General features: G+C 43.9%; 2 protein-coding genes across 7 annotated transcripts in view; one reads left to right on the top strand and one right to left on the bottom strand.

Annotated features, from left to right (window-relative positions):
• Positions 1-13153, bottom strand: part of phkb (phosphorylase kinase, beta) — a 48976-nt gene extending 35823 nt beyond the window's left edge. For 2 of the 5 annotated variants that reach the window (XM_062989764.1, XM_062989763.1), the window contains exons 1-6: positions 13088-13153; positions 8700-8786; positions 5896-6034; positions 4763-4862; positions 1805-1912; positions 847-927 (exon numbers count right to left, since the gene is read on the bottom strand). In XM_062989764.1, coding sequence (XP_062845834.1) covers positions 847-927; positions 1805-1912; positions 4763-4862; positions 5896-6034; positions 8700-8786; positions 13088-13151 — 579 coding nt within the window. In that variant the 5' untranslated portion in view covers positions 13152-13153. Of the gene's footprint in view, positions 1-846; positions 928-1804; positions 1913-4762; positions 4863-5895; positions 6035-8699; positions 8787-9261; positions 9388-10975; positions 11088-13087 lie in introns of all 5 variants that reach the window. The other 3 variants (XM_062989762.1, XM_062989761.1, XM_062989765.1) reach the window with 3 other exon arrangements.
• A 242-nt stretch (positions 13154-13395) lies between these two features.
• The window catches only part of itfg1 (integrin alpha FG-GAP repeat containing 1), a 43730-nt gene continuing 29174 nt past the window's right edge, over positions 13396-27951 (top strand). For both annotated transcript variants that reach the window (XM_062989766.1, XM_062989768.1), the window contains exons 1-9: positions 13396-13582; positions 14457-14541; positions 14640-14782; positions 15330-15387; positions 16576-16650; positions 16719-16813; positions 21003-21061; positions 24662-24743; positions 27261-27355. In XM_062989766.1, the coding sequence (XP_062845836.1) occupies positions 13399-13582; positions 14457-14541; positions 14640-14782; positions 15330-15387; positions 16576-16650; positions 16719-16813; positions 21003-21061; positions 24662-24743; positions 27261-27355 (876 nt within the window). In that variant the 5' untranslated portion in view covers positions 13396-13398. The remainder of the gene's footprint in view (positions 13583-14456; positions 14542-14639; positions 14783-15329; positions 15388-16575; positions 16651-16718; positions 16814-21002; positions 21062-24661; positions 24744-27260; positions 27356-27951) is intronic.

Below are 27951 nucleotides of genomic sequence, written 5' to 3'. Positions count from 1 at the left end.
TCTCAGAGAGAGAGAGAGAGAGAGAGGCTTGTTTTGTGGATAAGAGAATGAATAAAAGTCACAATTATTTTATATACGATGGTTTTACACACCACAGTGCACCGAGTAAATCTCACTCAGATAAAGGTAAAAAAAAAATTAAGAATTAATGAATTTCAGTGTTTTTGGGCCAGAGAGGGAAATGAGCATCAGATTAAACGAGTATTAATTAATACCAGGCAGTGGGAGCTCAGCGGTCCAGGAACTGGACTAGTAATCACAAGCCTGCCACTGTTGGACCCTTGAGCAAGACCCTTAACCCTAAATGGTTTGGATTGTGTATGGTCGCCACTGTCGCCGGACGTTTCTCCACTTTCTTATCATACATAGAAATTATCGATGATTATGCATCGTGACCGGCCTGTATAAGCTCAGTGGGCACTCACAATGGGCAGGCAGGCATCAGAACTGGACATGGGCTCCTCAGAATCCTGTTTTCTCCAGGATTAGATGGTCAGAGATGGGACCAGGATCCACTCTGCACCGTACCTTCTGGTAATTTACACACCCCCACCAAAAACATCATAAGACACGCCCGTTTAATCACACAATTAAAGAATTACTGAACGTATCCGCGTATAAAATCATATCCTGGCTGAACTCTCCAGGCACGATTTTGCTTCCGGCGACGTTTTGGCAGCGGATCATGTTTTCTTGGCAGCGCTCGTCTCCCTCCTGACATCGCCGCGCAGACACCACAACACCTGACTTATCGTATCGAAGCACGTCGACACCTGGACGGCCGCCACCTACACCAGTACCGCGCGGCCCTGCCAATCTGTGCATACGGTGGCTGGTTCTGTTTACCTCGTCGGTGTTGTAGATGATCTGGAGACCGGAGCAGATCATCTCCACGAGGTAGAGCAGGAAAAGAGACACGGCATCGATCTGGAAGAGAAAAATAAGTATTTATTTACTTATAATAACCTGAACGTAAATAATAATGTTTAAAACAATTGTTTTACCGACAAATAATCATTAGGTCACTAGCTGTGCAGACAAAACGCTTCGGTATCGTATTTTGTGCTTCATAATGCGAAAAAAATAAGGTAAGACTTGACGCTTGCTGCTTGTTCTCCAAAATCACACCTCCTCCTTGGTGGATTTGTGCATGTGGTCGGCCACGCCATGAGATTGTCCACACCCTGATCTCTGTGCTCTCCCACCCCACCCCTTAGTCCAGTCTTTTCCCACCTAACAGACTGGAGGCCAATTCTGTCTGCTGCAGACAATTGTGTCTTCTAATGGGCGCCCAGCCGACCGGTAGCACGGCCGAGATTCGAACCCGGGAGCTTAGAATCTCTGCACTGGTGTGCTAGCGGATTACGGCCTAATGCCCACACTTTCTGTTTGGAATATCGGGTGGCCACACATTTTTGGTCTGTGTAGCGTCTAAAATCCAAACACAAACGTACCTGCTGATTCGTCCGTGCACTAAACCTAAAGTCGACTCTCAAACCCGAACACCTCCCCTTAATTATATTTCTATCCAAATAAAACACTCAGTAATGGAATTCAATCCTCTTCATAACACACAGTACACACAGTACACACAGTTCTGGATCTAATCTACAGTGTGTGATGAGACGGGGTCTCAGAGGAAGCAGGTGAATCATTAGCACCTCACTGACACGATGCCCTTTCCTCTAATCACTCCCTCCAAACGTCAGGAGGAAAAGCCAGAGACCCACGGCTGTGTACAGAGTGCTAATGAGGAGAGAGTGTGTGTGTGTGTGTGTGTGTGTGTGTGTGTGTGTGTGAGTACCTGTAGGTGACTGTAATGATCGTAGGTATAGATCTCGTCTCCTGTGTGGACGTTAAACACAGAGTGCAGACACGTGTACGGACTCGGATCCTGCTTGAACTTCTCCACCTGAAAAACGGAGACGAGGGGATGATGCAGAGAGAGAAAGAGAGAAGGACGCTTTTATCCAAAGCAGTACTGTGACAGTATATTGTCTAAGCAATTGAGGGTTAAGGGCCTTGCTTAAGGGCCCAACAGTGCAACGTGGCAGTGCTGGAGCTTAAACCAGCGACTTTTTAATTACTAATCCAGTACCTTAACCACTACGCTACAACTGACCAAGTTATGATGGTTATTTTTATATGTATTGACACTGATGTCAATCAAGAAAATCTCAGTTGGTGTTCCGGTTCATTCCAGAGCTCTGTGCAGGACACTTAATGGTGGAAGCATGACATTTCCTTCCATTATATCACTGATTTATTACACCTGTTTTCAGTTGCTGTGACTGAAACTAATGAACTTCATAATGATTAGATGGGGCGTCCCAATACTTTTGTCCAAATTGTGCATTTGTAGGCATTTCCTTCGTAACAGAACCCCCTATGTGGTTCACACCGAGCACTACTCATACACGACTCGTGCATTATATAACCATGACAGTTCTGCAGGTGATGATGCTGATGTGATCACGAGCGATCGAATCATAAACGACTGATATTTTATTTAGGAGGCGACGTGGCCCGAGTTAACGTGCGAGCCCAGGCGCAGACGGAATAGGCGCGGCCGTGAGAGATGCATTACGTTAATAGAAGATGATAGAGTGATGTTAGAGAGCGATAATGCAGTCGGAGCCGACTCTATACGGGCTGTTTGCCGGAGCAGAAACCCTCCAGAAGCCAGAGAGACGTCTCTACCGCAGCATCACGGACGCTTACGGTGCACGTATATATTTATAGCACTTTCAGCCTCATTAATTCAAGCTGATTTATTTATTCTGGGCTCGTGCTGCTGTGTCACTCTCCGGCTTTTAGTACGAGGATGCTGCAGCAGACTAGATTCATCCTGGTTAGGGCTGCGCTGGATCTCCAACCATGCCATTAAATCTTTGCTTACCTGGCATTCTACAGTGGAGGAAGGGCATCGTGGTCCACACTGTAGTGCCAGGCACAAAGGAGCAGTTTGGGGGTTCAGTATGAAAACTTAAAGACTGCAGGGCAAAGTGACCACCACTGGACCACCGTATATGCCGTATATGCATTGTGTTGTAGGTCATTTTAGCCCAGGAACAATTTGTCTATATGGCATTCCTGATTATTCACTAGGACGCAGCTCAAGAATAGGTCGTACTTGACCGTAATGCTATGCATTGACCTTTCCATTGACCATAAACATAAGCTCCGATCACATTTACACTGCTTAAAATGATTTGCCTACTTAAAATCCCCCTCTCCGTCCCTCTGGGTCAGATACACACCAATCTATACCAGACATGTTACTCTTATCTATGGTATTTACAATCAGTACCACACACTGGCACCCTTTAATGGTCTCACCAAGAAAATAATGTTTAATGTTTAATAATGTAGTTTCTTGGGACTATACCAACAATTAACTATTAATATTTTTATACTAGTGCATACAGTATAGGTTAGAAAGGCTGTTTTCTTAAAACCACAGGGTCATCTAGCAATATTTTTGAGTTTAACACACGTCAAACGAGGAGTAGATGCGGCTCAAACATGATTATTTAAATATAGCTTATTTTTATCCAGGTATTTAGACTCAAATGGTTAATCAGACCAAGGGTTAAAGCAGCCAATCCACTAGCAAGAACACTGGGAGGTGTTCTGAGGAGAGATATTTTAAATGAACTTATTAAACAACAAATCTTTGATCCTATAGTGAAATGAGCATTGCGGTGTCTTAGAAAGTAAGATACCCGCTGCTAGGACTCAGCTTTAACTCATTATATTGGAGTCATAAGCAGACCACCACTGACTCTAATGAAGCTAGCTTAACGAAGATGACCTTTAAATGAACTTCATACATAAATCTACATGTATTGTAAAACTGTGTGTGTGTGTGTGTGTGTATGTGTGTGTGTAAATTTACCTTTAATGGAAATGCCAGGCCAAAGCACTTTACTCTAAGTGTGCGTTTTAAAGGGCAATTCATTTAGAGTTTAGCTCCACTTACACTAAAGCTTTTAAATTAAACCTACAGCTGATATTTTCATTATTTACAGCTCTGGAATATACAGGACTACTGTAATGTAACATTAAACTAACTGTAACGTTAAACTATACTGTAACTTTCAAATTAAAATATACTGTATATAAGAAGTTAATATCTTAACATTGGAATACACCAAAATCCTTAATATTGGGACATATCGGGTCAGGGAGGTCAGGAGTAAATTCAGTGGAATGATATCTGAGGCGGGATCACAGCCAGCCTGGGTGTATCGCCTCGGCCGATGGTTTTAATGCGCTTTAACAAGCGCTGAACGTGTGGTGTTAGCATCGTAAAGAAAAGAACAAACACACAGCTGCTAATTGGACTACTAGAATAAAACTGCAGGTATTTACATCGTTAATTTCGGGCCGTATTTTCCGGCATGTTGCGTTTTATTTACTGTGGCAGGTTCAGCAGTGTGTTGGTGAGAATAACTGGATGAATGAGAGGGTTAATAAGCAAGTGGGAACCCTCTCATACGCCCCCTAACTTCCACCTCCCACAACGGGTATAACAGCTTCAGCCGAAAACACACCACACACACCACAATGACACGAATATGCATGAAGAACTCCACACAGAAAGGACATGGACCGCTCCACCTGGGAATTAAACCCAGAACCTGTGCTACCCACCAAGCCACCGTGTCACCCCTGGTGCTGTTATCAATTGCACATTTTCTAATATCTTACTTCTATCAAACACACACACACACACACACACACACACACACACACTTACCTTATCAGCCTGCCGCATGTAGCAGTACAGAATCCCCCGCAAGCATTTAATAGCCGAATGTTCCAGCTCGTGTGTGCGACCCATGTCATCATCAATCCGTCTGCACACACACACACACAAAACACACACACACACTAGTTTATCCACACTCTATAATCGCACTGACATGCACAGCGGTGTTTGTAATTTACCGCTAAATGGAACGTCCACTGATCCACTGGCCCCAGGTGTTTGCACATCTGCTCTGACGTATCACTGCACTGCACATGCGGACCCGTTTACATTTTCGTCTAGTAGGGGAAGCTTTTATCCAAAGTGACTTAGAACTGGGACTGATTTGAATGCAAGCAATTAAGGGGTGAGGGCCTTGCTCAGGGGCCCAACAGAAGCAACCTGCCAGACCTTTTGACCACTAATCCAGTACCTTATTATAATAACTACTAATACCTATTAGCTATCATTTAATAAATATTAATAACATTATAATATACAGTACAATAAAGTTAATATATTTATAGAATTAGACTATTATACAGTTATTATTTTAATATTTTATATATTTTATTTTCATTTTATTATTGCTGCTGGTCAAACTGAGAGCTTACAAACAAAGTTTCGTTGTATAAATTTAATAAATAAAGACTTATTATTATATCCTATTAATACATAATAATCTTAGAAATCTCTTAAATTATTATTATTATAATTATAAATTATATTTCACATATTTCTATAATTTATTAAATTTATATAATAATAACTTTATAAATTTTAAAGTGTATATACTGTATTATTTTTTATTACTATATATTTATTTTTTATTTTTATATATACCACTTTTTTTTTTTTGCTATCGTATTTGGGCTCGGCACAGCGGCTGATCCTGGTCCACATACCTAATTTGGCAGTTTTTATACCAAACGCCTTCCTGACACAACCCTCATGTTTCTATCCGGGTTTGGGACCAGCACTGAGAGCGCACTTACAAGTGAACCTGTCGATGGACGCCTGCATAGACGTCTGACCGGCCAATAGAACGATGGTGGGCTGGCGTGACTACACATATATCCTACATATATCCCCAGTAGACCTACGACAGGTTATATAACGTTCATACACACTCTCACTCTCACCTGTAAGCGAGGGCCAGAGCCCAGGCGCTGGCTGCACAGTAAAGTGAATCTCGCACTTTGGCTTCTTTACATTCTGAGCAGGTTTTGACCGGGAACAGACCCGTGGTGGGACTCTGGTAGTTCAGAATCGTGCATTTCACTAGCAGAGAGAGAGGGGGGGGGGTTAAATTCTGCTGGAGCCATAGATTCAGTCAGTACAAGCATGTACAGTTCTGTTCTTTATTTACTGACACCTAGGAGCAGGACATGTGTTTCTGAAAGCACGAAGCTCAGGAATATAAGAACGCAGAACCCTGGGGAACACAGAACACGTGAAGCGTAGGATCCTGGGAACATTAATTATGTGAAACAGAAAGTGCTGGAAGCATAACATAAATTAATAATCAAAAATGACAAAATGAACGTAAATAAGACGTTTTACAATTAGCTATGCAGTGTGCCTCGTTCGCTATATGGCCAAAAGTATGGCCGTTTTAAAAACATATACTTTTTACATTTTCGGCATTTAGCAGACGCACCTATCCAAAGCTGCTTGCAATACTGTGACAGTATATTGTCTGAGCAATTGAAGGTTAAGGACCTTGCTCATGGGCCCACCAGTGGTAACCTAGCAGTGGTGAGGCTTGAACCAGCGACCTTTCGATTACTAGTCCAATAGCTTAACCACTAGGCTACAACTGCCCTAAAAACATGAAGTGACGTCTATGTTATGTTTTCAGCTAGAAGAACAGCCGCTCTGTTGAGAGGGATTCTCACAAGACTATGAATTGAATTATGTCTGTGGGAATTTGTGCCCATTCAGTCAGCAGACGTTGGTCAAGAAAGTCTCAGTCGGTGTTCCGGTTCATTCCGGAGCTGTTGAGTGGTGTGAAATCAGGGTTCTGTGCAGGACGCTTCATAGAACACAATCATGCTTAAATGCAAAGAGGCCTTCCCTAAACTGTTGCTGCAAAGTCAGACGCATTGAATTTCCTTTATATTATTGATTTATCGCCCCTGTAAGCGAGTGCTGTGCTGGAAATGCATAAATTCACTAATTAGAAGGGCTGTCGCAATACTTTTGGCCATACAGCTTAAAAACATCAGACGTATTGATTGTAAATTATACAAAATGTGAGATACCTGAGCAGAGAGAGAAAAAAAAGAGAGAGAAAGAGAGAGAGAGCGAGAGAGAGGTCTTTGAAGTAAGAAAAATATGCGAGCACTCTAGATGCAAATGCACGGCAGTCAGTGTGTCTTTGATCATCTATCAGTATAATGCAGCTCTAAATCAGCTGCTAATACTGCACATACACACACCGACGTACCGGAGAGGATCATTTCCTCCTAACAGAAAGCCCACGAATGAAAGCAGGAGATTTATTCATTCCTCCCTTATTTATTTATATATATTTATTTACATTAAATCTGCATTATTCGGGGCGAATACTTTTCCCCAGCGCCGTACACATGACAGAGGTCTAATCTCAATAATGCGGGTCGTATCGAGCGCGCCGGCTCTCCGTACACACAGACTAAGCACAAGTTCCTTCCTCCGCCTCGGCTAAATCTCCATTTATTGGACGCCTGGCATTAGAGGAAGATCATAAATCGGACAGAGCTGACAGTTCAGGAAGTTAATAGCGGGAGAGCGGACGGAGAAAGACGGACGGCTGAAGGTTGGATGCTGAATGAAGACGTAGGGGTATCGATTCAGAACGGGGGAGAGACGAGGCCGGAACAGAACGCACAGGCCGCAAATCAGTGCCGTCGCTTCCATAATCGGCATCGGAGGCACGAACAGACAGATACGGCTACCAGGGAACTTGATTTGGCATGGGTCAGCCACCTGTGTGGACGCCCGGACGGTTGATAGCATGACATACTGCTGAGATTCAAACCCTGGATCGTAGCAGTAGTTGGCTGGCATCATTTTCCCCACTGGGCTATTTGTGTGTTCAACACTGAATCTAGTAACACACACACTTAACTACACAGATTGTGTTTGGGTCGAATCTCAGGCACCTTTGTTTCATTTTACAAGGTTTCTAAGTGGAAGATGAGCCGTATATGAGTAACAGGACTGCGTTTTAACCTAGAATTAGTACATACATTAAATATAGCAGCATGGAGAACATGCTAAAAGCACCAGAACACTCAGCACAGTCTAGTGATTTATCAAGAAATGTATTTTTATAATAAATGTAGGTAACAGGAATGAACGTGGAGATGAATCTTCTCAGTTACAATATTATCAAACATACAGGGGGAAAAAAAAGGAAGAACCTACTAATGCTCCTCCCGTGACCTTCAGTAGATACAGATAATAAACATTTCTGTTCAGAATGTGAGCTGATTGATGAGAATATTTCCACATGTTTATTATCAGAAGGATGAATATGTGAGGGTAACAGGACTGAGGGACTAAAACATGGATTTTAACCACATTATTCTACATTTCTGATGGAAAATAAAGATTAAAAACATCGATGGGATCTGGAGTCAACAAACACTGCAGGATAAAAGGATTTCTGACAGATTTTACTCTTATATTTATTATATTTTATTGTAAAGTGTCGTGTTAGAGAGAGGGGACAGAAAAAATACTATTTATTCAGTGTTATAGGGGTTTTTATGAACGTTTTAAATTATATATCCTTTGCTCAATTTCAAAATGCATTTTCATCGACTTTTAAACATATAATGTCCTGGGGACGGACATGGCACTGATTCGGCGGAACGGCCCGTATTCTACATGGTTATACTGGTGCATCATGAGTCGTGAGTGTTATTGATGTGATTTAGGGAGATTTAGGAGGTCGTACCTGCGCTGTAGAAGCGGTCCAGTATCTCCCACAGAGGCTCGTCCTCTCTGTGCAGGATGGACAGCTTGAGCGGTTCATAGATGGAGCCTGATGGATGAGAAAAGTTGAGCCTCTTTAAACTGGAAACACTGGAGGACACCGGAGTTCATTACAGGCGTGTTTTAGTCCCGACGCTGCAGGCATGCTGAAGTGCACGGTTCGACGTCTAGCGTCCAATCAAATCGCCCGATTTCAGACCCTATGTACTGTTTAATTTTTTTATTTTTTTATTTGGGTTTTAATGACATGTTTAACACACGTGAGACACTTAAAGCAAAAATAGGTATTATGTTTCTGTCTGTTTATTTTATCTTATCTTTATACTTTTCATTTTTATAGCTGTAACTTTATATAATTTTATCTGAAACACATGAATTCAAAATTGTGCAACTCAATTGACCAAAAGTCATTTCTCTGACTGCACCAGGATTGTAGTTTCGATGCTTCTGATTGGCTGGTGTGAGATGTTAACGGAACCCTGATCCTGACGGCCTCAGCACCCCTTTTCAGACAGAGCTCTCACCCCTCCTCTGCACATGCTCAGTCCATCTCAATCTGTCCCCTTTCCTAATCCTGTCCGTCCTCTTCAGTCTTATTGAGAATCTCAGCATCTTCACCTCATCATGACACCTCCAGCTTCCTCTCCTGTCTTTTTAATGCAATAATAATAATAATAATAATAATACAATAATAAATACTTTATTAACTAATACTTTAACACAAATAGCTTTTTAAATAGGCGAGCCCCTGGAACCAGAATGTGACCCGTACCTCCCGGGCTTCACCGCACCGCTGAGAAATCAAAGCACCAATGAAAAGACAAGAAGGTAACGCTAATCATTCACCTCGCTTCTTCTAACAGCTCGAGAAGCTCGACGCCAGGAAAAAAAAAAGATCCACCTTATATTTTAGAGAAGCACTGCTACTGGCTCTATATGGGGTGAAAGTGCCGATCCAGCTCACATTTTAGATCCTAATGGTGCTTTTATACACATGAAGTCAGCGCGTCTCAGGGAAACCCCTTCAGCTGATGCAATTCCAGACACATTAAGCTCCGAACTGATTTGCATTTTAATGGAATGGGTCGAGGGTAAGTACCTGAGGCGGGCCGAATTCATTCCCGGACAAATGAGCATAATTTCCATCAGCTTTTAAGCAGAAAGAGCCGAAAGGCTCCTTTTAGGGTGGAGGCTGGTGAGCGGTTCACGACGCATCCTGGAGTCTAGACGTCCAACTCTGGATTTAAAACGTCTGTACGTCTGAATAACAAATAACTTCATGGTTTCTGCAGCCTGTGATCAGAACTTGCACTTACACTATATGGAGAAAAGTATTGGGACACCAATCCTGTCCTGTTTCAGCACTAAACAAGCTTCATAAAGACATGCACCTCACTCAACAGCTTTGGAATGAACTGGAACGTCAACTGAGGCTTTACTGACCAAAATCATTGTTGTTTGCCCAGCCAAACAACAGATCCTGTCATGGTTTGTCTGAATGGGCACAAATTCCTACAGACTGGCTTGTTTTAGTTGAAAAGAGGTCTAAAGTAGAGCTCACTATTTTAATAGCATATGTTTTTGGACGGACAAGCTCAGGGTCGGGTGTCCGAATACTTTTGGTCATATAGTGTAGTTGTTCATAATAACTGTGACAAATTTTCTATCTTTATTGTGGTTTTTATTATGTATATTATTTATTATATTTAATTATATATTGAGGTTTTTATTATATATATTATTTATTATATATTGTGGTTTTTATTATATATATTATTTATTATATGTAATTATATGTTGTGGGTTTTATTATGTATATTATTTATTATATTTAATTATATATTGTGGTTTTTATAATATATATTATTTATTATATTTAATTATATATTGTGGTTTTTATTATATATATTATTTATTATATTTAATTATATATTGTGGGTTTTATTATATATATTATGTATTATATTTAATTATATATTGTGGTTTTTATGAAGAACATTGATTGTAAAAGATTAATTTAGTCATGCAGAAATTCATTTAGGGTCATTATGAGTTATTATTTATTATCACTGTTCATCAGGTAACTTAAAATGACTCCTTTTCTGTCCGAAATATTTTGCTAATGAGGACTCGGATATTTTTATTAAGGTAATATTAGGGTAAAAGGTTCAACTTTCCCTGGATTTAAGGCACCGTACCACATCTGATAGGTACACGACGACTTTACCCCCGACTTACCGTGTCTGTTGAGTTTGTGTCTGGATCTGGAGCGCTCTCTGGCAGTGCCGGCCATGTTTTCGTTAATGGAATACTAGTGCGATCCTCTACCCACTACAGCACTACTGAAACTCTGAGGGTTAGTACAGGATTAGAACAATTAGACAGAATTACACAGCAGGTCACCCGGTTACTCAACGTGCATGCAGTAAAATTACGTGAAACGTGATTAATAGTTCATTCATTTCACCCTCATTCATGCATTGTGGAAACGTGGATGTGTGATTTGCTTACATTTAGGCGAGAGGTCACAAAAGAAACCCGAGCAGCGCACAGAGCATTAAAAGAACTCTAGTCTGATGTTACTGAGATTAGGGCTGGGCGATATGCTTTAGAGACATGGCGATATTCGATATGATACGATGAAAACCTGTTAAAGTATCAGTATTTGTAACACCAAACGAGCATGCTGTATTATAACTGTACTTATTACACTGTATATCTAAGTTATATTTAATAATAATAATAATAATAATAAACATTAGACATGTAACTTAAATAAGGCCGTACTCAGATGGTAACGTGCGTATCCGACGCATACTTGATATAACTATATATGGTCATTTTTAATAGTGTGTAAAAAATACTATTGAATGTATATCGATATTTGCGATATACCGTCCAGCCCTAAGTGAGATGTCGATGCACAGTGGTCTAACAGGCTAGGAACCAAGGTGTCGTCTACCTGGTTAGGTGCTTTACACTCACAGCTGATATTTTCTAGCCTTTCTTTCATTTACATGAATTTTAGAACTCCATCACTTTCGGAACTCAAGCTGGAATGGTCTCAGTAAATCTGTACAAAATCTGACACCTGCTTGGCTTTCTCCTTCTTCAAATGCACTCATAAGTGTGCCACGGTGTCTAGGTCAGCTGATTATCAAGGCAAGTCCATAATGGTCCAAACTTCCTGATCTTGTCTGGTTGCAATGTTTTAAGTTTTGAGATTTTAGATTTGCCCTAAGAACCATTTAAAAGATATAAAAATCTAAACTAGAAGTATTTTCACTTGGGGTCTCAGACTTTTGGGCTCCGGTGTATCTGTCCTCACAGACAGCACTACTGGACGGTGGAAAGACCAAGTCCATGATACACTGGGGTAAAACCTTTAAAGAGAAATGGGAAAACGTAGGTGTGTGTTTTGTGGGATGACTGGCGTGATTAGGGTTGGTACCTGCTTGAAAGCATTAATGGAATCCTTACTTCAAAACATGATAATGGATAAATGGAAACTTTCTTCGCCCCCTATCTCTAACTGCTGGCTCTGGGAGATCCAAGACCTGGGCATTACAGTCATTTAATATAATTTGGTCGCATGTCTTTAATTTAAATGATAAATATGATATTATTTTGGAGTAGGTGAGGGGTTTTTGGCTTTGTTTTGTATGTATGTGTATCTCCGTGCTTAATTTACTCAGGGTACCAAGATGAATGGGATGGGGTTTAATGATCAGAAAGGGTTGCTATTATTAATCCCGTTTCTATTCTTTCTAGTGACTTATTATTAGAAAGGTTTATTTTTCTCAGATTGCCGAGACTGTTTATCTTGTAAATGTCACCACATTTATGTAAAAAACAACCAAAACTAATGAATTTTAACAAAAATAAGCATTAAAAAAAAAGAAAGAAACGATCAGAACACATTATATTATGTTTTATTTTGTATTAGCAACAAATAAAAGGTGTTTTTATTGAGAGAAACTATTAGTTTGTATATTTTAGCTTATATTTATAAATACATCCACTCAGTTAGGAAGCTTTTTCTTACACACTACAGCTTCTGCATTTGGTTTGACAGGTCCTTTAGGCCTAAATGCTTGTATAATTAATAATGTATTCCTAATGTGTGTATAATTAAAAGCATATATAAAGATATACGGATATATTTCTTTAAATAGCCTGCAGTAACACAAACTGCAGTCTGACCTTTAAAGCCTCCACACACACTCACACACACACTGTAGATGTAAATACACAGCCTGAACATGAACCACCACTCCAAAGCGAACATGCTAAACCACAAGGCACTAAAATAGAACCATAATGCGTTAGAATGAAGAGTAAACACCAAACCTGAACGTTTAGATCTGGCTTTAAACTCCAGCAGCTTCCAGCCGACGTCTGCCAAGCTTGCCATGTTTACTGAGAGGACTAGCTACGACACTGTCGTACAGCAGACGATCAGACTCTGACAGGTTTATTTTTAAAAAACGTTTAATTTCAATCATTTTCACGCACATTATAAGTTCTAACACAATGTTTAATGTTTACACACATGTGACGTTTTATATACAACGTGTATTTTTCCTGAGAATTAACAAATGCCCTGTAACGTCCTGCCGTAATCCGAGTTTTTGTAGTTTCAGTGGACTACAGCAACCAGGATGTGGCTCTGTCAAACGTTTGTCTCGTTTTTAGCTCTAATATTGAGTGTTTTTCTACATTCTGGTGCTTTGGCACTGCAGGACGTGACTAATGATTTATTCGGCAGTGAAAAAATGGGGAAAGTGGCCGCATTCGGGGATTTTAACTCGGATAAACAGACTGATATCTTCATTATTAGGGAAGGTGAGTGAAGTTCCCCAGCTACAGCTCAGCTGTCAGTGCCGTTAGCTTCTATGCTAACAACAAATAGCAGCTAATGTGGACAAATTAGAATAAAATGTAGAACATTAAGACTTAAACATGATATATTTAACACTTGTAATTATATGTGTGAGTGCGTTTGTGTTGTCAGAAATGTTATTGTTTGTTTACGGAACAGTAACGTCAGATTTGGGCTGCGTTCTGAAAACTCAGTGCAGAAGTCCACTAGATAGGGTGCACCCTAAAATCCCCGCTTTAAAACCGTACAGAAGTCTGTTTTATTTGTCTAAATGAACTGAATGTTTACATACTCTTGTAAGAGATGTGTATTTATAGGTAGTGTTGGAAAGACAGAGCTGTCATCAGCTGTTGTTTTTAGTGACTGAAGGATTTAAACGCATGCTTTCACTTGCTGAGCCCAAATTGTCTCTATATTCTGGGAGGATTTTCGTCTGCAGGTCAGAGTGTCACTGTCCACAGTCAGACGAGCTTTACGTCAGCATAACTGTAAACAGATTTCTTCCACCTTCCACCTTCCACCATGTGCCGATAGATAGATAGATAGATAGACAGACAGACAGACAGGCAGACAGACAGACAGACAGACACTTTATTGATCCCGAAGAAAATTAAAGTCCTAGTAGCATTATACATCCAATAAACACCTTAAAAATAAGAGGGCGGCACGGTGGATAAGTTGAGTATTTTCAGTGTATAGGGAAAGGATAAGAGGACCAGCAAATATATTGAAATCCATTAAAATCAAAGTTTTATTATATATTTGATGTGTATTGTTTCTGTAAATGCTTTAAGAGTTCTTGTTATAAACTGTATTAAATATATTTTATATTTTCAGATTCTGAGCTGGTGATTTTCTTGGCTGATCTTAAAGCTCCGTATTTCAAACCCAAAGTGCGAGTCAAGAAAGATGTTTTCCCCAGGTGATGTATAATTTACCACACCAAATAAAAGCATAATAAGTATTATTATTACTATTATAATGACCTCTAATGCTGATCCGATTCTCTCTCTGTTGCAGTGATATCAGCGTGATCAGCAGTGTGGTCCCCGGCGATTATGATGGAGACTCTCAGATGGACGTTCTTCTCACCGGCCACTCCAAAGCTTCAGACCTTCTGAACACCAATGTGTTCGTCTTCTGGGGGGACAATCAAACTCTTGGTGAGGCTGGAAAACCCTTCGTGCTTCATATTCATATTATCATTTGTGGTACTGCTGAAAAAACTGAGAACGCTCCGATTGTACCTCACAAAGAGGCTGGCACGGTGTCCTCACAGCCAGAAGGGATGTGTGTGTGTGAATGTGTGTGTGTCTCCTGTGGTGGGCTGGCCACCTGTCCGTGGTGTTTCCTGCCTTTCCAATGCAGTTCTGTCAATATAATGTATTTATTTAAAGCCCAAGGTTGTACCAGCCTCATGTCTTCCTCAACTACCTTTTCATATCGGTCATTCACATCACTGAGGAGCTTTTCTTTGCAGACACACTTGAAATAATTATCCTGCTGTATGACCCAGTTATACCTCAGCTCTGGTTGTTTGGGAAAATGAACGTGTTTTTATGTTCACTTCACATTTTGTGTTGTTGTGTTTTGTTTAATGATCTGAAATCATTTATTGTGACAAAATGCTGTAATAAAGGCAGTCAGAACATTGGTGGGGGGTCTTTGTGCATAATACACAGCAGATATTCACTATGAGTGCTTTTACAGATCAAAGTGGAAGAATGGACCTGAACAGGACCTTTAAGGATCAACCTCTTGTTATGGAGTGAGTTTATACTGTATTTATGTATTGTATTTAGTTGTATGAAGTCCTTTAGCTAGATATCCCCCCACCCACCCACACACACACACACCCACACACCCACACACACACACACTTTAGATTCCCCTCATTAATTTCCATGTTTCCATGTTTATTTTCTAAGTAAAAATAAATCAGCACACGCTGCAGGGAATATCATTAAAAATTTGGTGCAAAGTGTCTGTTTATTTGCTGCTTTTATTATACTTAAAATGACAAAAAAGCATCAAATAAATAAATAAATGCCAACACATTTATTTAATATTTTTTTTCTAATAAGTAAACTTCAGCAGACGGAGTTTATAAATCTGTGGGTACAGTTTATAAACTGAGAGTACAGATTACTAAACCCTCTTGTTAGTGACCCCTAAGGGGCTCGGTATCAGCATATAAAGCAGCTGTGTATGAAATTGTTCAACATAGCAATGCAGTTTAACCAAGGGTGTCCACGTAAGTGTGTAAATATTATAAAAATATTATTACACACACAAGCAGTTGAGTAAGACATCCATATAGGATGTTAAGAACTGGTCTGATGAGATGAAGCACTATCTTTGGCACCTGGCTAATTCTTTCCATGCTGTGAAGCGTGGTGGCGGCAGCTTCGTGCTGTAGGGTGCTTCTCAGTATCCAGAACATGAACACAGGAAGAACTGAGGGACGAATAAATGCAGTTAAATATAGGATCATCCTTAAAGAAAGCCTTCAGAGTGCACATGAACTGGGGCAACAGTTCACCCGTCAGCAGCCCAAACAACACCGCTTACATGTCCTGGAGGGACCCAGTTAAAGGCCAGACTTTAACTCTATTGAACATCTGTGAAGTAAATGTAAATAAGAGACCTGCAGATGGCAGTTTGCAGATGCTTACCATTCAGCCTGACTGGATCTGTCATGAAGAATGGGATAAACTGCCCCAATCCAGCCATATAAAGTTAAATTGCTCTAAAAATGTCTTCTTACTTCATCTTTATGGGTGACAAAGTGTAGATTGATGGTAAAAAATAGCCCAAAAGGGGCACCCAGGTGGCACAATCCTGCATAATCCACTACCACACCAGTGCTGAGATTCTGAGCTCAAGGAGTCTGAATACTTTCTGTATGGGCATGTTTGTTTGACACGGTGCATGTCTGCTTTGTTTGTGTTTGCAGCTTTAACGGTGACATGATTCCTGATATTTTCGGCGTCGTGGAAGACTCGACAGAAGTCTGCTTTCTGCGTAACAGGTACGTTTGGGTTCCTGTTCGTCACGGCGTGGCGGTAGAGCTCGTTTTAATTTGAGTTTGTTCGGCAGGAAGCTGAGATGCGATAAAGCTCTGGGGTCCAGCACCAAGCTCCGCGTTCCTCACTCCAACGCCTTCATCGACCTTAACAGGGACTTCACAGCCGGTGAGTCTAACGTTACGCTTCCTGAGAATGAGCTACGTCCAAGTCATCCGTCAATAAATAAATAAATAAATAAATAATATGGATGGAGTTTGTGGCTTTGGGTTTGACAGAAGCAGCTAAATAAAACTAGGAGAAGAACATTTTGTTCTGCTTTAAGCCACTTTAGATGTAAGAAGTGAAATAATTAAAGGCAGATGCCATCTCTGCCCGTTTAATTCCACCCTCGCTCGAGGAAGCTCTGAATTCTTAAACGCCGGCCGGAGGTCACGTGGAGGTTAATGAATTTCTCAAGTCCTGCTGACTGTATTAATCCCTCTTTTCATGCTCAGATCGTGTTAATGAAACCGTTCGAATCCTCTCGGAAAATCCTCCCGGCGCTAAGAAGCTCTAAAAAGTGGCATCTGCGAGGGACCGGGCGCGGCGTCGCCCGTGGGTCCGGCGGTGGCCTCGCGGGTCACGTGTCCTATATCTACCCGGTTTAAAGTCGTTTATCTCGGCTTTATCTCCGCGCTCCCCCGCCGCGCCCGGCGTGAGCCTGGCATCCGTCGCCGCTCCCGAACCATCTGGAGGCTGTTCTGGCTGCCTCCCGTCGCCATGGAAACGGCTCTCTGATTGGCAGGCGGGAGCCGGCGGAGGAAGCGCTCGCGGCGGCAGCTGTGAGGAGATCGCGGCCGAGCCGATGGGAGCGGAAAAGAAACAGATGCGAATCCGAGAGAATCTTTTAACCTACGTTCTGCGTACGCCGTGTGCTGCGCGGTGATGCCCGCTCTAGACTGGTAATGCCAGGGCGTTGGCACACTGGCAAGACCGGCTGGATGAATTTGAATGCTGAAAATCTTCCGCTCTTCTATTGTCTGACTTTTTAAATCATTCGTCTTCAAATATGCTTGAGTGTGCCAAAAGTATGTGGACACCTGACCATGAGCTTGTTGGGATAAATCAGTGTTATATATTTACAGGATATATTAGGCAGAATTAAAATGCTAGTCGGGTCCTGACTGATCTTCAACATGTTCATTCGTTCCTCTTCAGGAACCTGCCAAGGGGCAACTTCATGTTACCAGTCTACCTACTGGTATGGTTTAGAAGGGTGTGACAAACCCAGAGTACCTGCAGGAATCTCATTGGCTGGTTCTGGTTCTGTCACATGTGTTCCTGCCTTAACCATATTTCCGATGCAATAGGCTCGCCCACCACCGACCATCCGGGCGCCTGGACAGACACGCGACTGGACCGGTGTCTGTGGGTGGGAGGAACAGTGGTAGACGCAGGGTTCCTCGTCGCCGCTGTAGTTACGATCTCTCCTGATTGGTCGAGGCGCCTTCCCCCGGGGTGGAGGAGTGATGATGGGACACGACTGGATCAGACACGAACAGAACAGAACCAACAAATAAATATAAACGTCATCCCCAAAAAATATGCCATTGCGGTTGCTAGGCAACCTTTTATCTAATTGAATGCAAGCACAGCCAATTAGATTCCACTTCTGCAGCAAGAGCGACGCGAACGAAACAGATTTTCCACCTTAGCAGCTCAGTGAAGTGAAGTGGGAGTCGATCAAATCGTAATTCCCCGATTTCTTCTTCGTCTTGGCGTGGCTGAGGAGCGTCGCTGAGACTCGGAGACTCGGAGCGATGCGTTTTTTTGTAATCAGACTCTCTCAGGCGTACATATAAAATTGATTTCGGGGTAATAGCGGGGCTCGTGCGCTGTAATTAGTTTCTGAGTCTGTGCCTCTTTGCCGCAGTAACAGGTTTCACTCTTCCGGAAGATTTCGGAATATGACACACGGGGTTAATAATCAGGTGTCCGTATACTTCTGTCCATATTCTCTCCTCTCCTGACGACCTGAACTGTGTAAAACGGGTTGTGCCACACTCTAAATTGGCTTAAACCCCCCCTGCGCGCCTCCGTCGTTCAGTAATGGGTTTATGGGATTATTTCTTTTTTCAGAAAAGCACCCTGACTTATATTTTTCGCTCTCGTTGCATCGTGGGTATGAACGAGGCTGTGGGGGTTCGGAGACGCGCTCCGGAGCGGATCCACTTGTTTAGGGTGCGTTTATAGGCTTGAGGTTCGCCCCCGCTCCGAATGCGACTCGCTGTTCACCCCTGCTGTGCCCTCATGCTGGGTTTGGTGCAGCTTTGCCTTTTTCCTGCTGTTGAGTGAATGGAGGTGGTGTTAGAGCTTGAGGATTCAGGAGGGAGTGTACAGATGTTTACCATTCATGCATTCATCTATCCATCCATCCATCTATCCATCCATCTATTCATCCATCCATTCATTTATCCATCCATCTATTCATTTATCCATCCATCTATCCATCCATCCATCTATTCATTTATCCATCCATCTATTCATCCATCCATCTATCCATCCATCCATCTATCCATCCATCCATCTATCCATCCATCCATCTATTCATTTATCCATCCATCTATTCATCCATCCATCTATCCATCCATCCATCTATCCATCCATCCATCTATTCATTTATCCATCCATCTATTCATCAATCTATTCATCCATCTATCCATCCATCTATCCATCCATCCATCTATTCATCCATCCATCTATTCATCCATCTATTCATCCATCTATTCATCCATCCATTCATCCATCCATCCATGCATTTATCTATTCATCCACCTATTCATCCATCTGTTCATCCATCCATCCATTTATCTATTCATCCATCCACATCGTGTTGGTATTGAGACCCTCTGTGATTTGGGGCTGCGTGTAACCCTCTCTGCCTCTGAGGTTCGTTTTAGGAGGCAGGACGGAGGCGGGCATCCTGTTCAGAGCCGTTTATTCACACACGGACGAATAAACGCCTCGCGGCGTCGCTGCGACACGCCAAACACGCAGGCCGTGTGTGTATGTGCACGCGTGTGTGAGCAGCATACGTCTCTGTTGGCATGGAAACTGCCTCCTCGTATCCGAGAGCCTTTTCCATCCCGGATGTGGGATTGAAAGTGAGACAGAAATCTGTGATGCACTGGTACGAAGTGGCACGTCGATCGCGAGGTGCTATAGCAGTGGCCAACCAATCCCCTCCCCCCCAACCTCGGGGACTCGGGTTCAAATCCGAGCAGCGACGTCTCAGACTAGATGAGGGATTTTATGAGGTTGAGGACCTTGCTCAGGGATCCAATAGTGGCCGGCGATGGTGCTTTAACCTGCAACCTTCTGGCAAATCACCAGCCCAGTATCGTAACTGGTCTTTTCCGTTTTCCCGCCCCTACAGATCCATTCTTCCATGTTTCTGGCACGTTCAGACCTTTGTTTTCTATCTGACGGACTATTCTGTGTCACGTCGCTCCTCCCCGCCATCAGGGTCCGGGCCTGAATTACGGGATGTAACCGTAAACCCTAATTAGCATCGAGATGCTGAAACGTCGACTCTTCTGAACACAGCGTGTGCCGTCAAACAGACGCTAATTATAACGTGTGCGTGCGTTAGGGGTGTTTATCTCGCTCAGAGACGCCGACGCCACCATCCGTGAAGATCATTCTGATGTGTGAAAAATACATACAAACATATACTGTATGGGCAAAAGTATTTGGACGCTTGATTATGAGCTTAAAAACAAATGCTGTGTGATCATGAGACATTGAAGTATGTCTGTGTATGGGAATTTGTGCCCATTCAGTCAACAGAGCATTTGTATGGCTGCAAGAAAGCCTCAGTTGATGTTCCGGTTCATTCCAGAGCAGGAACAGTAAGGACCTTCCCTAAACTGTTGCTGCAAAGTCAGAAGTGTATACTTTCCTTAATATTATTGATTTTTTACACCTGTTAGTAACTACTGTGTAATTAGAAGGGGTGTCCCAGTATCTGGGAGTGACTGGACCAGAGTTCACACCTCATTAACTGGGACAGACTGGTTCCAGTACCTGCACCAGTTCCTTTATTGCCATTCATCGTACTTGCGTGCTGCTTTTTCCCTCTTGTGGGGCGGCACGTTGGCTCGGTGGGTAGCACCGTCACCGGGTTCGGTTCCCAGGTGGAGCGGTGCGGGTCCTTTCTGTGTCAAGTTCTGTACTGTAGGAGGACACGCGAACACGGGGAGAACATGCACACAGAATGGACCCGGACCGTTCCACCCGAGATTCGAACCCAGGACCTTCTCGCTGTGAGGCGACAGTGCATGATTCTCTCTCTCTCTCTCGTTCTGTTTCTCAGATTTGTTCCTCAGCTTGCAGTCGGGGTCGGAGTTTGAATTCGAGACGTGGATCAATGCGGTGAGCAGCACCTACACCTACATCCTACAGCTCCATACTGAAAGGCATGCTGGGATATAATAGATTCACAGTCCAGAGCATATGCTGTTGTCTTTTGACTGAACAAGCACAAATTCCCATACAAACTTCCCATCAAATACTTGTGAGATGCTTTCCAGACGAGCGGTTGTTGCGCCGGTGCTTTCACATTATCATCATCACATGAGAATCTTCTTTCCCTTAAAGCTTCTCTGAGCGCTAAATCCGGACTATAAGCGTCTCTCAGTCTCTCAGACACGCCCGATTACTCCTCCTCACACCCTCACCCTCACCCTGCATTCTGCACAATCCGCCAATCAGGGTCCTTACACAGTGTATAAAGACCCATCCACCCACACATAGTCCGGCTTCCACCCTGCAGATACGGTGGCCAATTAGTATCTGCTGCAGGCACTGCCAATTATGCCCGCTAGATGGCGCCCAGCCGACCGGTGGCAACACCGAGTTTTGAACCGAGGAGTGCTGGTGTGCTAGCGGGATATCCTGCTGTGCCACCCTCACCGCTTATAACCACAATATAAAAGTGAGGAGACTTTATGAAGATCCCTCGTACGTAGCTTGTGTGTGTGTGTGTGTGTGTGTGTGTGTGTGTGTGGTACGTTGCTTCTTCTTGGTTTTATCTGATCATCAAGTTTGCATTAGTGCTTCATCTCAGATCCCCACACACACACACACACACACACACACGTACGCGCTGTACGCAGCAGGCCTCAGTAATCCCGGCTTTTCATTCGCTGGCTTTCTGGCTTTAACTGTACTCCGTCTCGACTCGCCGACTTCATATCCGTCTTACCACAGTCAATTTTAATTACTTTCTCCATCTTCTCGTGGGATTTTACACTCGCTGCTACGTTCCACACACACACACACACACACACACACGGGCTGAACCTGAGTTGATTATACTCGTGAAGAGCGTAGTAAAAGACGTTACTGTACTCGCGCTAAACACACAAGCTGGTCCAGATTAGCTTTTTAATAGCGCTCGTCAGCGGCTGCTTTATCCAGCGACGGCGGATGTGCCGTTCGGCTAAGTGAAACAAACGAGCGCGGGGAAAGCTGGGGTCGTAACGAGCCGCCGCCGAGATCCGTCCTCGTCCAGGCCTGACACGCTTGTTTAGAGCAAGGGGTTTTTGTACATGCGCCCCTTCCTTAAATTTCCCTTTACTTTTAGAAGTAATGTCACACCCCCCTGGACAGATACTCGTACCCCCACCCCGGTTTAGAGGAAACATACCAACCGAACGCACACGTACTAATTGTCCATCACTACAACACACTCTTTTTTTTTCTACTGCTCAGGGGTCCAGGCTCTGTGTTCCTTGGAACAAGTTTCAAGTCTTCACACTGTATGGCCAAAAGTATTCGGACGCCTGACTTCCCGTTTCACAAACAAACGACCTCTGTGTGAGCTAGAACAAGACTTTGAAGCATGTCTGTGGGGATTTGTGCCCATGTAGTAAAAAAAAAAAGCATTCCCCTTTGCTTTTCTTCATGTCTTTATAGCACTCGCTTTGTGCTAGGATAGGAAAGGACCTTCCCTTTGTGCTGCGGCTGCAGTATTGCACGCCGTGCTGGTCCACGATCCTCTTGAGGGTCTCCTCAGACACCCAGAGCACCCAATCCACCCTCTGCATGGTCTATCTAAAGGAAAACACTGAGGAGTGTGCATCAACAAGGAACCTGGTGCTCCTTGTCACCCATGATTGATGGTTCTGTGTGAATCGTCCTGTTAAGTTTTACACGTAATAAAATAAAACATCTCCGTTATGTTGAGTGTTTGTACCAGTGAGTTCATGACGTGCACGGCTGGTCTGATAGACGTGGAGCAGGGATGGATTTTTCTGTCAGGCGAGCGCTGTAGGGAAGCGGAGTTCGAGCGCTCGGCTCTGCCCCGGCCTTCACAAGAGCGGCGCTCGATAAGCTTTAGCGACGTGGTGCATCGACACGTCCGCTACACTCTACTGTGAGGGGTTTTACACCGGACGAAGGAACACGAAGTCCATTTATTTCAGGGAGTTTCAGGAAGTATTTGGACGCCTCGATTTTGGTTCAGTTTGGTTTGATTAATGTCTGGATTTGTATTATTTTCTCCTTTAATAATTATGTTGTCATGTATTGTTGTTGCTGTGCAGTCTTACTGTTGTTCCGGCTTCGTTAAGTCTCCTGCGTTTGGGTTCGTTCTTAATATCGTCGTTTGGGGGTCACGCCCGGCACCTGGGCCACGCCCAGTTCAACAAACAATCAATATAATAAATATTATATTCTCTCTCTCTTACCTGTTCTATAGGACGCTTTCTCTCTCGTCCTCTCTTGCTTATTCTCTCTCGTCTGTAGTGTAGAATGCTCTCTCTCTCTCTCTCTCGCCCTCTCTTGCTCATTCTCTCTCTCTCTCTTGTACTGTAGAATGCTCTCTTTCTCTCTTGCCCTCTTTCGCTCATTACCTCTCTTCTGTATTATAGGATGCTCTCTCTCTCTCTCTCTCTCTCTCTCTCTCTCTCTCTCTCTCTCTCTCTCGTGTTGTGTTCTGTAGGATGCTCTCTCTCTCCCTCTCCTGTACTATAGGATGCTCTTACTCTCCTGTAATATAGGATACTTTCTCTCTCATGTACTATAGGATACTCTCTCTCTCCTGTACTATAGGATGCTCTCTCTCTCCTGTAGTGTCGGATGCTCTCTCTCTCCTGTAGGGAAGGATGCTCTCTCGCCCTTTCTCGCTCTCTCCTGTAGTGTCGGATGCTCTCTCTCTCTCCTGTAGTGTAGGATGCTCTCTCGCCCTCTCTCGTTCATTTTCTCTCTTTCCTGTACTGTAGAATACTGTAGAATGCTCTCTCTCTCTCTCTCTCTCGCTCTCTCTCTCTCTCTCTCTCTCTCTCCGGTAGGTATCTCCTGGTTGTTAAGTAATGGTTCCTGATGGGTCCATGGCTTTGATCCACACATTATTAGATCCATATGGAGCTGCAGCTGTCTCTTCTCCTTTATTGAGCTCAGTGTTCACTGCACATTGACAGCTTTGTGTGTGTGTGTGTGTGTGTGTGTGTGTGTGTGTGTGTGTGTTATGTAACGTTTTGTTGGTTGTAGCACAGCTAGCACTTTGCGTTTGTTCCTGAGCTGTGAATCTCAGCTCTGCTACCAGCCGACTGGGCGCCTGTATGGGCAGTGATTGGCTCGTCAGAGGGAGGGAAGGACAGAGAATGAGGGGATTCCACATAACTGCTCAGTTACGACCTCTGCTGGCTGGTCGATGGCGCCGCACAGAGCCGGGGGATAACGGAGATCAGTGCGTGACTCTCTGTGCGTGATACCCGCCGACTGCAGGTGAAAAGAAGCGGTTGGTACTGCACACATGTCAGAAGGGGTGTGCATTAGTCTCAATCCTCCTCGGTCAGCAGTAGAGGTGAAATACAATCAGATTAGGAGACTAGATCAGCCGCATTTTCTCTACAGTGACCATACCTGACCTCGTACACCCTGCGTACTCCGCCCCGCTACTGTCCAGGGGGGGTCCCAAACTCTAATGTTCTGTTAAATAAGATGCTTTTGTTTGTTTTTCTTTCTCAGGATGGAAACTTTACCAAAGGTCAGACATTAAAGGCACCAGACGGTGTCACGAAAGTGGGACAGTCGGCTTTTGTGGATTTTGGTGAGTACGAGAGTACAGGCTTTTTGGTTTTAGAGCTCTTGTGTTCCACCCACATAGAGAAACAATAGAAATGTGAAATATAACTGAAAGTATGGGCACAAATTCCTACAGACGACACACGTGAACACAAAACGCAGCTTCTTAGTAGGCTGTTACATCCGCAACGTGTGGGCCGACGCCTAAAAACAGGAGGATAAAAATAGAATAAAACAGAAAGGAGAGAATAGAACGATGGGATTGGATGGGTGGCGGTGCGGTGGGGGGGTGAGGGGGTGCCGCCGGTGTTGGAGGGGGGGGGGTATAAGCGTAGGGATGATAGAGAAGTGAAGGACTGAGGCTGAACAGAAATGAGAAGAAGAACGGAGGGAATGAAAGCGAGAGTGGAAGAGACGGCGAGTGTGAACTACACACACACTGATTTACGATGATGAATGGAAGAGGGAATGAGCTGAGACACGTGTGTGTGTGTGTGTGTGTGTGTGTGTGTGTGTGTGTGTGTGTGTGAAGGTGTTCGGACTCGATTTCACCCTCACACACACAGGTAAAAGTTTATTAAACATGAAATTAATACCACACCTGGTTTTACAGGATCGGATCGTTCAGTCGTACTTTACTTTTATTTACCTGATCCGTCTCACACTCGCTCCATCACACACTCGCTGCTCGTTATACTCTGGGTTTGTGAAAAAGTATTCACACCCCGGCCTAATTACTTCCGATTTTGCGCATTAATACTGTGTTGCCCCTCGTGCCCCAGTATGATCGATATCCCGTGTTCGTGCACCACTAATGTCTTTACCTTCTCAAGTCTTCACTCTTTTGGGAAGGCAGTGGAGTGTGACTCTGTGCACAAAACAGAGAGGACCTTCCTCAAACTGTTGCAAGAAAAGGTGCAAGCTTCAGTGCGTGGTGTCGATTTCAGGTCGTGGTTCCCCTGCACCTCTCTCACAGGTACCACTGTGACCTGTACCAGCTTTCTGCTGATGAACCAGACCAACATATCTCCAGCGCCATTCATCGACTGTGTGTGGGCAGGGCTTTTTTCACATAGATGCGCCGGTGCTCGGCGCTTCTCTGTTTGCTGGGTTGAACCGCAGACCGCCAAAAGAGTCCAAAAATCAATCTGGGTGTAAGCTAAACGCCGGCATGCATCGGGAACATTGAGAAGACAATTTAAAGTGTGTGTGTGTGTGTGTGTGTGTGTGCACTCAGGATTGCTGAGCTTCACATCCTCTTCCAATCTTCAGCAGTGACCTTCCTCTCCTCTGTTCTGCTCACAACCAATTCTCCTCTCACCCTGCTGCCAAGCACACACACACACACACACACACGTCAGGCTGGTTAGCATTAACATCCAGTGACTAATGAATAAGTAGCTAATTTAATGCTATATTTATATCCCGCGTGTTTGTGTACGTGTGTTTTGTGTTTTTTTTCTGTGGCGGCACCGTCAGCGCCCTAATGAATGCGCGGCATATGCCAGACAAAAGCGCCCGCCTGCTTTATCAGAGCGCTAATCGCTCGGTTCTTTTCTAAATGCGTGACAGCTGAAGGAATTATTTATTAACTGAACTTGCATGAACGCGTTTGATGTTCGAGAAAGTCGACAGCGATAAACGCTGCACATTTGCACGTGCCGGCAGAACCGATGGCGGTACGGTCATCTCGGTTACACTGGCTTGCGTGCCGCGTGCAGCTTCGGCAGTTCGTTTGAAGCTCATTAGCGGCTGAAACCTGAACCGCTTCTGTTCTTGACCACACACCGGCGGCGTCTCCCGGCGCGCCAGCGTGAGGCGGCTTTGAGGCGCGGGTGCTGACAGCCAGCTGTCCGTTTGTGCCTCGGCTTCTCCGGCACTTCAGAGAATTCCTGCCTGAATGAGTCGATTAATGTGATACACACACTCACACACACACACACTCTTACACACACACTCGCTTCTGATCTCCACGGCTGCTGCTTTCAGACGGGCGTGGTGCACAAGAATTAAAGAATTAACCTCGTAACCCAGCAGTGCTGAGATCTCCAGCGTTTGGGTTCCAATCTCAGCTGTGCTATCAGCCCGACGGGCGCCTACACGGACACACTGGTTGTGTATCTGCAGTGGGCTCAAACAGGGTTCCTAGTCGCTGGGGCAATTACGACCTCTGCTGAGGCGCGTGCATGGGGGGATGGCGGTGTGCTCTGTGAGACTCCACCCTTGGCAGGTAAAAAGAAGTGGCACAGTTGAGGGTTAAGGGCCTTGCTCAAGGGCCTAGCAGTGGCAACCTGGCAGTGGTTCTTCTTTTTGTCCAGAACCTTCTGATTACTAGTCCAGAACCTTAACGACTAGACTACAACTGCCCTATCCTATAATTAGAGGCGACGTCCAGATACTTTTGTACACACAGTGTATTTGTTATGTACACAATGTGACTATTTATGACTATAAATATAATTAATTAATTATTTCTTTATGATTGATTGATGATTGATTGATTATTGATTGATTATTATTGTATATTTTGTTGTTGTTTCAGATGGTGATGGTTTCCAGGATCATCTTCTGCCTGTCTGTATGGATGACGCTTGTGCGAAGAGCGCCGTTTACCTTTCAAAGCCCGGACTGGCCGAGGTACACACCCCGCTCCCAGTTTAGTCATAGCCAATTACTCTTCTACTTCTGGAGACCCTGATTGAGTAAGAGGAGGGTATATTCACCTGACACGCTCCACCGACCCGTCTTATTAGCCTGTACTTTGATGGACTGGCGCATGAGGTCGGTCTCACTCATGGAGAGTCACGCACTGATATCCATGTTCCACACAACATTTAGGACCCCGCCCACTTTTTTTTAGTCCTGTCTTTTCCCACCCAGCGGACTAGTGGCTGATATTGTCTGCTGCAGGCACTAGGGGGCGCCAAACCGACCGGTAGCAGAGCTGAGATTCAAACCAGGGAGTTCAGAATCCCAGTGCTAATGCGCTAGTGGAATATCACGCTGCACCACCTGTGCGCCCTTATCAGTACTTTTTTTGGGATCAATTCTTTATTGAGCTCTTTCCCGCCTTTATTCACCCAATCCAGTCGTGTCCCTTGGACCTTATCTCACTGTCTCACTTGTGTTTGCTGCCACCTCCACTGCCACCCTTGATCGATCGAGAAGGGCCGAGGCAAGCACTGGCGCAGATCGCTTCTTTGGTCGCAATCGCCCAGCGCCTAGGAACCGTT

The sequence above is a fragment of the Trichomycterus rosablanca genome, chromosome 27 (assembly GCF_030014385.1).
Source record: "Trichomycterus rosablanca isolate fTriRos1 chromosome 27, fTriRos1.hap1, whole genome shotgun sequence".
In the NCBI taxonomy this organism is placed as follows: domain Eukaryota; kingdom Metazoa; phylum Chordata; class Actinopteri; order Siluriformes; family Trichomycteridae; genus Trichomycterus; species Trichomycterus rosablanca.
Note: the sequence above shows the minus strand (reverse complement) of the source record. Positions and strands in the feature narration are given on the sequence as shown.